This window comes from Capsicum annuum, chromosome 5 (genome assembly GCF_002878395.1).
Source record: "Capsicum annuum cultivar UCD-10X-F1 chromosome 5, UCD10Xv1.1, whole genome shotgun sequence".
In the NCBI taxonomy this organism is placed as follows: Eukaryota; Viridiplantae; Streptophyta; class Magnoliopsida; order Solanales; family Solanaceae; genus Capsicum; species Capsicum annuum.
The window spans coordinates 220227094-220238059 of record NC_061115.1 but is presented as its reverse complement, the minus strand read 5'-3'; the positions used below and the strand labels follow the sequence as shown (position 1 = coordinate 220238059).

Below are 10966 nucleotides of genomic sequence, written 5' to 3'. Positions count from 1 at the left end.
GGCCAACTCAGCATCGAACTTCAAAAAAAGTAGAAATAGTGTAGGCATGTTTTTTACCATTAACTCAAAAACAAATTAACACAATCCAATTCAACTCGAACTTACTCAACAAAGCAAAAAATGAACAAAAACAAATTGGGAATAAAATCTTTCTAAAAACTGAGTTGGCCTACACGTGCCTGTTGTCGATTGGGAACAAATATTTGGCCAACTCAGCATCTAGTAGTTGTCTCTCTTTGTATTAAAACACACCTTAATACTGAGTTGGCCTACACATGTGTGTTATCAATTGGAAACAGATATTTGGCCAACTCAACATCAAGTTGAGTTGGCCTACACGCACGTGTTGTCGATTGAGAACAAATATTTGGCCAACTAAACACCAAGTTAAGTATGCCTACACGCGTGTGGTGTTGGCCTACACGCGCGTGATGTCGATTGGGAACAAACATTTGGCCAACTAAACATCAAGTGGAGTTGGCCTAAACGCGCGTGGTGTCGATTGAGAAAAAAAATTTGGCCAACTCAACATCAAGTTAAGTTGGCCTACATGTGCATGATGTCGATTGGGAACAAATATTTGGCCAACTCAGCATCAAGTTGAGTTGGTCTACACGCGTGTGTTGTTGATTGGGAACAAATATTTGGCCAACTCAACATCAAGTTAAGTTTGCCTACACGCGCGTGTTGTCGATTGGAAACAAATATTTGGCCACCTCAGCATCAAGTTAAGTTGGCCTACACGCGCGTGTTGTCGATTAGAAACAAATATTTGGCCAGCTCAGCATCAAGTTAAGTTGGCCTACGCGCGTGTGGAGTTGATTGGGAACAAATATTTGACCAACTCAGCATCAAGTTGAGTTGGTGTACACGCGCGTGTTGTTAATTGGGAACAAATACTTGGCCAACTCAACGTCAAGTGGAGTTGGCCTGCACGCGCGTGTTGTCATCGATTGAGAACAAACATTTGGCCAACTCAACATCAAGTTAAGTTGGCCTACACGTGCCTGTTGTCAATTAGGAGCAAATATTTCGCCAACTCAGCATCAAGTTGAGTTGGCCTACATGCATGTGGGAACAAATATTTGGCCAACTCAACATCAAGTGGAGTTGGCCTAAACGCACGTGTTGTCGATTGGGAACAAATATTTGGCCATCTCAACATCAAGTTAAGTTGGCCTACACGCGCGTGTTGTCCATTGGGAAACAAATATTTGGCCAACTCAACACCAAGTTAAGTTGGCCTACATGTGCGTGATGTTGATTGGGAACAAACATTTGGCCAACTCAACATCAAGTTAAGTTGGACTACATGCGTGTGGTATTGGCCTACACACACGTGTTGTCGATTGGGGACAAATATTTGGCCAACTCAGCATAAAGTTAAGTTGGTCTACAGGCACCTGGTGTCAATTAGGAACAAATATTTGGCCAACTCAGCATCAAGTTGAGTTGGCCTACACGCGCGTGGTGTCGATTGGGAACAAATATTTGGCCAACTCAGCATCAAATTGAGTTGGCCTACACGCGCGCGTGTTGTCGATTGGGAACAAATATTTGGCCAACTCAGCATTAAAAAAGCAATACTTTTAAGTGTATTTTTGACCATTAACTCAAAATTGGAAAGTAGCAATATTTTAGGCATGTTGTTGACCATCAACTCAAGACCAAATAAACACAATCCAATTCAACTCCAAAGTTACTAAACAAAACAATAAAATGAACAAAAACAAATTGACAACAAAATCTATCTATGGTAAGTAAAAGAAGACTTACCCTTTAGCAAATGCTTTGAGGTAATAAGAATTTTGAGCTATGAAATGCTGTAAAGTTTCAATCTTTAAAGTTCCAGAAGCTAAACAAACAACAAATGGAGTATAAAGTGCAAGAATTGACACTTTCTTGAACTTAAACCAACATTTTCTAGCTATTTCAACAGTTTCTTCTATGGATATATTCTTAGCTGCAGCCATTGTTGGGGTGGTGGGGGTGGGGTAGGGGTGGGGTACGTGGGTGATCAAAGAAAAAATGGAATTCTTGAAATTTTTGGCTTTTTTTACTGTGTTTTTTTTTGTTTCTTGGAATTTGGAGAATTGATGTGCTATAAATAGTAAAAAGGAGGGGGTGACGGTGTGGGCGTAGGGAGTGGGTGGGTTGGGGTGGGGGGTGGGGTGGGTTGGGGGTTGAAGGAGTTGATGACAATGACTAAGGTCCTAAAAAAAGGACATAAAGGTCAAACAAAGACAACAAAGTATTTCTCACTCCGTCTATCTTTAATTATTCATGTTTGACTTGACACGTACTTTAATAAATAAAAATTAAAAAAATGCATTATTTTCATTCTAAATTATATACAAAATTACTGAAACACACATAAATTTTAGGAGTGCCCTATTACCCTTGGACTAATTAAAATTATATTTTTGGCAACCTTAATGCCTACGTGGCACATACGTATGCCTACGTAGACCTTCAGTGTGTTGATTTATTGATATGCCACGTATGTGCCACATAGGCACTAAAGTTGCCAAAAATATAATTTTAATTAGTCCACGGGGTAATAGGACCCTCCTAAAGTTTGCGTGTGTCTTAGCAATTTTGTGTATAGTTCAGGGTGGAAACGGAGCATTTTTCCTTAAGAAAATAATAATTCGTATAATAAATTTATCGTATTACCCCAATTAATTGATAAAAGAGCAGTCCCGATGCACTAAAGCTCCCGCTATGTGCAGGGTTCGGGGAAAGGATCCATCACAAAGGTGTATTGTACGCATCTTACCTTTCATTTCTGTCAGAGGCTGTTTACACATGTTTAGTAATATGTATTTGAAAATAATTTGGAGAATAAGTAATTAATATTAAGGGTAAAACGTGAAAAATAAATTGTCTTTTTCTTGATTTGTCAAAAATTAACAAGTAAAAATGAAAATCAAGTTAGAAAAATAATGACAAGTAAAAGCGAATGGATGGATATGAAAATATTGAAAAAGGAATGTAGTATTTAATAACATTACTAAAATTGACATAAAATTTAAAAAAATTATTTCTCGTTTTTCAAATTGAATAAGTAAAGTTGATGAACAACTTTTATCAAATTTTGAGGTTACAATTTTTTTAAAATAACACTATATATAAGTATTATTGTAAATTATAATTTTTTTTCATGTCAATATAGTTAAAAAAACGTTTTAAAGTGCGCGTTAACAAAGATTAAGGTTCAAATTTTAGTATAGTCGAAAAGATTTACGTAATATCTTTTTCAATTTGAATTTGTCTAAATATTGGTGATAATCGAAATGTGTGTAAGTTGATCTGTACGTCACTTTATGAAAAACGCAATCAAAGTAGCTTAAAACCAAACCACAAGTCCTTTTTTTCTCTCGGTTTGGTTTGGTTCGTCGGTTCGGTTTGACTTGACGATTTGGTCTGTACACCCTTAGGTATCGTAATGGGGTACAAGCTATGTTGCTCGGACTATGCTCATGTCGGATCCTCCAGAAATGTACTATATTTGGCGAAATCGACTAACACGTAGCGAGATTTTTGAAGAGTCCGAGCAACAGAGGCTCCAAGAGTTTTTATGTTACACACACAACAACATTCCAACTTTACAAAGAATAGTAACTTCCTCCTATATATATACAAGAAATGGATACATATAATAAGATCAAACGTATTCTGAACTCGACGACTTTGGATCCTGAATTCGCCTCTGCCTACCGGCTCTACCACCTTTCATCCCCGAACCAGTTGTTCTTCTCCTTAGGCCCCGTTGGCCCTGCTTCCCCGTAAAGTTCATTTGGAAATAGCGCGACAAGAGTCTCTGCTGAAAATCTGAAAATATACGGAAGGTGTTTGATTATCTCGTCTACTTCAGATCCCGATTTGTATTCAATGGTCGGACCCCATTCCCGCATGTACTGTAGCCACGGTGGTTCTACAATAGTTCCTTCTCCGAGATACTCTGCAGCGATGATTCGGTACTTGCTGCTAGAGTCGATATAGTATTTGCTTTTAGCGCAATCATTCCTTGCTCCGATACCAAGTTTTGTATTGCCTTGAAGGTAACATCCGGGATGTGGATAACTCGCGTGGCCATTTCTTGATGCATATACGATCGACTTATTCCCCTCGATGAACTCCAAATCACGAGCATCAACCCATTCACCACCACTATGCTCCGAGAAATAGACACTCACGAGCTCCCCTGAGAAGTTGCTAATACGAAGAGTGTAATGCTCCCAATCACCAACGTGTTCGCCTACTTTTTTCAGGTCGAGATTCAACCAACCTACTTTGAGCGTAGCCGGTCCATTGAAAGGGCAAAAAATCCACATTGCAATATCCGTTAACGTTCCACCTTCAGCCGGTTTAACATGAACATAGAGCTCCGCGGTCTCAATTTTCCCACATTTGACAGTGTGCCTATTTACATCATCTTTACTAGGTAAATCAAGCCAGTATTTCCCATCATTTCGTCCGCCTGCAGGCAAGTTTGCGCCTTTCAGTTCGATAGCAATACCGTTGTTGTTCTTACCGTCTTCAAATAGAAGAGCTCCGTTTTTGAAGAACCATTCAACCGATGATGGCAAGTAAATTTCGTCGGGATGGAAGTAAACAGTTGGTCCATAGTGCTTGATGAGTGCATGGACCTGCTCAAGATTTGGCATTGCCTGTAGAGACGAGTCAAGATTCTTCAAACATGCAATGGTGAGCTCATCGCCTTTAGTGAAGCTCGTACTGCAGAAGAACGTCCCAACCGAGACCCCTCTACATGAAATGCCCCTTTCGCAAGGTCTAGTTTTCCAAACCCGAAATTGGCTCTTTGACAAAAGAGAATTATAACTGAAAACAACTTCACAAGCCTCACAGCTCTCCGTAAGATCAGCACGGACACATGTAACTTCATTGACATTCGGTTCATGAGGTTCAACGGTTGCCACAAAGCCCATTGCTTTGTAACCAACTGGTGCATTTGGAAGCCAAACGTAACCAACTTCCTTAAAAAGGGCGTTCGGGCTGTAAACTAAAGTGTAATTCGTCGGCTTTGCAAGAGCAGGAAGCTTGGAAGTCGAATCTTGAAGTGGTTTTTCCGGCTTCTGATCGGTAGATAGATCTTTGACAGCAAGAACGTAGCCTGTTATGTTCTTCTCGTCATCCGGCTGACAGTAATGGCCAACGATGAAAAATCCTTGTGGAATTTCATCTGGTTTATAGAATGAAACTGATTTCGATTTTCCAAACAACGGGCAACAACTCCAAATTTTCGTAAACTTGGTGATTTGAGCAACTTCGATTTCACCTAGGCATATTTTTCCATTTCCAAATCCTTTACCTACAAAGACAATATCCCCGTTAAAGCAAATAGCGAAACCATAGCAGAATGAAGTACTTGATACGTGATACCTATGCTGCTCGAACTCTTCAAGATGCAGACAACTGCACGTTGGATCCTCCGAAAGTAGTGTGGCAACAATTTTTGGAGAGTTCGACAGCATAGATTGATACATACAATGTGGTCGGCTATATAAATCCTCACTGACGTGACCATATTCACGTCAGGAAGATTGTTGCCACATAAAAATGTGAACTTCACAACAATAACAGCAACGCCTCGATCCAAACAAGTTGTGGTTAACCACATGAACATCATGTTTCTTCATTTTAAATTATCCCAAACCAATACTGGTATAACAATGTGAACTTTACAACAACTACGCGACTATGCCTAAATCTCAAGCAAGTTGGGATCGATTATCTGAAACCTTGACTAATCAACGACAACAAGATACTCAGTATAGTCCCACTTGTGGTCTGAGGACGGTAGCGTGTACGCTGACCTTACCCCGCGGCCTTGTCAAGTAGAGAGGCTGTTTCCGAAAGACGCTCAACTCAAAGAAAGCAACGTTTATGAAAACATAAGCAATAGCACGATAATAAGAAGATAGAGGCACATGAGACAACAAGTAGTAATAGAAAACTAAGAATGAGAAACACGGAAATAGTAGAATAATAAAAATACCGAAAATAATAATACTAATGCTACTAGCCGAAGAGACCAAACCCCGAAACTATTTACAACTACCCTTCTACCAGAATCCTCGACCTCCACACCCTCTTATCAAAGGTCATATCCTCGGTAACCTAAAGGCTTGCCATGTTCTGCCTGATCACCTTTCACCAATACTTCTTCGGCCTACCTCTACCTATACTCGGTCACTCCAACGTCAACCTCTCACACCTCCTCACTGAGGCGTCACTCCAACGTCAACCTCTCACAACTCCTCACTGGGGCATCACTCCAACGTCAACCTCTCACACCTCCTCACTATGGCGTCACTCCAACATCAACCTCTCACACCTCCTCACTCACTGGGGCGTCACTCCAACGTCAACTTCTCACACCTCCTCACTGGGGCGTCACTCCAACGTCAACCTCTCACACCTCCTCACTGGGGCGTCAAACACCTAACTCAATCATGTTTATCTGTTAAAATATCTCTGGCCAACATATACTAGAAGTTATTTTCTACTGGCATAAAAACGTGAACTTTATTAACAAATAAATCAAATCTTCAATTTTAGCTCAACTGAACTACAGATTTCCTGTACTAAAAATAGATGTTTAATTTTACTTGTCCATTTTAGCAAATCAAGAAAATATTATTACATTGTCCCCATATTATCCTCACTATTAAACAGCTAAATAAACTAGTCGTAATCAAATTTAAAGTTCCCAATCATTATTAATAAGGTTAGTTTGGTAAATACACTTCTAATTTAAAGCTTTCGCAAGTAATATGGTAGGCGAACAAGGGCCAAATAATATGAAACGAAGGAAGTATATTCAATTTTAGCCCAAGTCAACCATAGAACTGAGTCAACTGAAAACAAAAAACACAGATCTTTTGTTAAAGATAACATAAGATAAAACAAAAAAGGACAACCGAGATCACGAAAACTCCCGTTATACACAGAATCCAAGAAAGTACCAGCCCACAAAGATCATTGTACGCAATTCTACCTTACATTTCCGAAATAGACACAGATCTTTTGTTAAAGATAACACAAAAAAGGACAACCTAGTACAATAAAACTTTTACTATGCACAGAATCCAAGAAAGTACCGGCCCACAAAGATCGTTGTATGTAATCTTGCTTTACATTTAGGCACAGATCTTTTGTTAAAATATCAGAAGAAAATACAGAAAAGACAGTTCGATACACTAAAACTTCCATTATGCACAGAATCCAAGAAAGTACAGGATCACAAGGATCATTATACGTAACCTTACTTTACATTTTAGAAGAGACTATTTCCACGACTTGAAAACAAAACATAAAATTCAAGAAATTACCTTGAGACCATTGTGGAATTGGTGAAGGCAAAGTAAAACTTTCTGGTTCAATTTCATCATAATTGTTATCAAACACATTATCCCAACACCAACACTCCTTCCCTAACATTTCTCTTTATCTCAATTCACAAAAATAATAATAATTAAAAAAAAAATTAAAAATATTAATTTTTAATAAAGATAAAACCCCTCCAAAACCAAAAAATGTTTTTTCAAGATTTTGCCCTCAACTCACTAAAAAATGTACAAACACTTTAAATCAAGAAACAAGAAAATACTTTAAAAACTAAAAAAAAAAAAAAAAAAAAAACAGTATTTTCTCGAATTTTTTATTTTTTTTTGTGGGAAGTTAAACATGAGTAGAAGTTTATTAAGGAAAAATGATTTTTTTATGAAAGTTTGTATAAATATATATATATGTATATATATTTTTAGTAAGAAGAGAGCAATAATGGTGGGAAGATTGAAAAATAGAATGAGAGCAGCTTTTTGAGTTCAACTAATAAAGAGAAATTTGTACTTTGATGTTGTATAGATGTCTATTGTTGATTGGTAGTTGGAGTTTTTGTGTTTGTTAGATTTTTTAAGTTCATTGTAAGTTTGGTCAACTGTCATTGTTTTTATAGTTATTCGTTCGATGTTTGATATTCGTATTAGATTTCGGCTATCTTAGATTTATGTTGAAAATTTAGCCCAGTGGAGCTGTTTGGGTGGTCCAACGGATGAAACGATGCGAACAGACCGTTTTCGGGTCAAATCGGTGGGTGTCAGCCCACTGTTCTCATGGTGGGCCCGGGCATATTTTGGATCGAAAATCGACCGACCCTCAGGCGAGTTGTGGAGCGTGTGAGGGTATGGCCCGGTGGAGCCGTCTGGATGGTCAAATGGGCGAAACGGCACAAGCGGACAGTTTTCGGGCCAAATCGATGGATGTAAGCTAATGATTCTCAGAGTGGGCCCGAGATCCGGATGAATTTTGGGCCTAAAAATCGACCGGCGGCCCCAGGCGAGCTGTGGAATGTGTGAGGATGGCATGGAGAGACGGCCCCTTTGAAGGTAAAACGCTTTTTACTAGAGGTGATTTCGTACCTAGGGACCTATTAACCTTGCTCTTAAATGAACTAAAAAAAAAAATTAAAAAATTTCACGGTCGGTTGTCACTTTTTGACATATTTATTAAGTAAATTCACCCTTTTTTTATTTTTTCGCAAGTTATGGTCCTTATAGATCACTGTCTAATTTATTTATCTTTTCGCAAATTAAAGCATTATAAGAAAATATATTGATCTACAATTTATAATTATATAGACTTTCAGGCAGGATGTTCAATATCGATTCTCATAGTAGTACTGTTTGAGGAGTCGATAAGCTAATTCTTGTAGATGTACATTTATCAGGTTGCCCAACTAAATCGGAAGCGGCCATAGATCCTGTAATAAAACTTTGTAAGAATATATCTCGAGATCTCTATGAAGATCGAATTAGGTCTCAACGAGTGGTAGATGACAATCTATTATAAATCAACAAAAAATTATAGACAAAATCTACAAAATTAAACAATAAATTGCACCGATTTCACGGTGAAATCTATTTTAACGACTTTATTAATGGCTTGAACTCGAGACCTACGAATAAAGAGCGTAAATTTGATTAACAATAAAACATTTATTGTGGACAAAAAAAATTAAACATGATTGAGACATGAATTTTTATTTTTATTTTTTGCTCACAAGAAAAGTTTTAAATTTTTATATTTTTCTCTACTTGCATTAACAAACAAATAAAAAAGAAGGATGACTTATTTCACTAGGATATATGGAAGGCATATTCTAATATAGTTACAATTATATGACTTTTCAACCTATGCACCAATTCTACATATTATTAATTAAAAGTTGGAACTTTAAAAAGTTGTTTTTATTTTGTCCAAAGACTTTTCTAAAACCATACTTCCACGTGAAAATGAAGGTATGCTATGGAGTTATTTTTTTTTTCATATTATCTGATGCAACAAGTAAAAATGACTCGATAGTATCAAAAGAATTACATTTATACAATATATAAATCATATTTAATTTTTTTCCCCACAAATTATGAATAGTTATTGTGTATCACGTCATGGCTTTCCTTATTTCAGTTATTTCGATATATATATATATATAGCTTTAAAATATTTATTATTGAGCTGAGGCTTTATATATCGGAAACAACTTCTTTACATCCGAGGCAGTGATACAATATACATACATTTTACCCTATTCTTCCCAGATTCCACTTAGTGGGATATGTTGTTGTTGGCATAAGCGGAGCTAGCCTAGTAAAGGGAGGTTCGGACGAATCCTCTTCGACGAAAAATAATATTATTAATACACAATTAAAATGATTTATATGTATATATTGTAGATATTGAACCTTCTTCGATTTTTTTTTTTTTAAACTCTTTAGATAGAAATTCTAGATCCGACTTTGATTGTTGGTGTGTGATAGTTGTAGCATAGGATAGGAAAAAGACTAGTCATTGGTGCCCATTTTTTATCAAATGCTTAGTATTAAATAATGAAAATGACATTTTCTTGCTACCTTTATGATCATATTTGTATTATTATAGATAACTTTGTTTTCTAATATTCCAATTTAGGTCCATTTGCAATCACTATCCTAGTTAGGACAATTTAGTAGTGGACACTCATATCCAACAAGGTGTTGAAAAATCAAAATAATTTAACATATGATACATGCATTTGCAAATGAAAATGAATAAAGATAAAATGTTCACATCCAAAAAACTAATAATTGAGTGGTTTCATTGTAATTTATAAAGCATCGAGTACTCCTAAATTATTACTGAATTTTTTACGACACATATTTCAATTTTACGGGGTCTTTCTACCCTCTGAATTAAATTTTAATGTATTTTTGTCATTGTTTTTAGCTGACGTGACACATTTGACGTGAACCTTATTTTGTGTAGTAAAGGTGTCACGTCAGCACAAAATGGTGACAAAAGTATGTTAAAATTTAGTTCAGGAGGGTAATAAAATCCTTGTGAAGTTGGAGTGTGTCATAGCAATTTTGATCATAGTTAAGAGATATTGAATGCGTATCTCTATTTTATACTTTTAAATATTTTTTTTTTATTTTGCATGTCAACAATAATAATATATTAGTGTAATCTCACAGGATTAGTAACCAACATTAAATTTAATTTACAACATTAATTTACATGTACCAAAATAATGTTGTCCCTCATGCTGAATTTGTCTCACTAGACCACTTTTTTCTACTAGAATTAGGTATTCTACTATACTTTCCATTATTATTATTATTATTATTATTATTATTATTATTATTATTATTATTGTTGTTGTTGTTGTTGTTGTTATTGTTGTTGTTATTATTATTCGCTCCGCATACAATTCTGAACTCGATATCGTATGCATTTCCGAAGCAAGAAAATAACCCTCCTCCATCGGAATTTCGTCGTGAATGTCCTCTGTTTATCGCCTGCCGCCGCGTCGCCGCCGTCTCTTTCCTCCATTTCTCCCTATTTGATGATGTTAGCCCTTTTGCATATGCTTCCTCTGCTGTTAAATTCTCTAATATTGTCG

General features: G+C 36.6%; 2 protein-coding genes across 2 annotated transcripts in view; both read right to left on the bottom strand.

Annotated features, from left to right (window-relative positions):
• The window catches only part of LOC107871400 (bifunctional TH2 protein, mitochondrial), a 10974-nt gene extending 8899 nt beyond the window's left edge, over window positions 1-2075 (bottom strand). Inside the window, exon 1 of the mRNA XM_016718329.2 lies at window positions 1777-2075. Coding sequence (XP_016573815.2) covers window positions 1777-1973 — 197 coding nt within the window. The 5' untranslated portion in view covers window positions 1974-2075. The remainder of the gene's footprint in view (window positions 1-1776) is intronic.
• Window positions 2076-3564: 1489 nt separating this feature from the next.
• LOC107871399 lies at window positions 3565-7849 on the bottom strand. The gene is made up of 2 exons (XM_016718328.2): window positions 7359-7849; window positions 3565-5335 (listed from the first exon to the last, which is right to left on the bottom strand). Exons 1-2 carry the CDS (start codon window positions 7465-7467, stop codon window positions 3726-3728), a joined length of 1719 nt encoding a protein of 572 aa, XP_016573814.2. The 5' UTR covers window positions 7468-7849; the 3' UTR covers window positions 3565-3725.
• Window positions 7850-10966: the final 3117 nt, after the last annotated feature.

Bases quoted from the DNA above. Each gene is read 5' to 3' on its own strand.
- LOC107871399 (XM_016718328.2), bottom strand. From the start codon at position 7,467: ATGTTAGGGAAGGAGTGTTGGTGTTGGGATAATGTGTTTGATAACAAT. The intron at 5,336-7,358 runs GTAATTTCTTGA...TTGTCTTTGTAG, and splicing joins AATTCCACAATGGTCTCAAG to GTAAAGGATTTGGAAATGGA.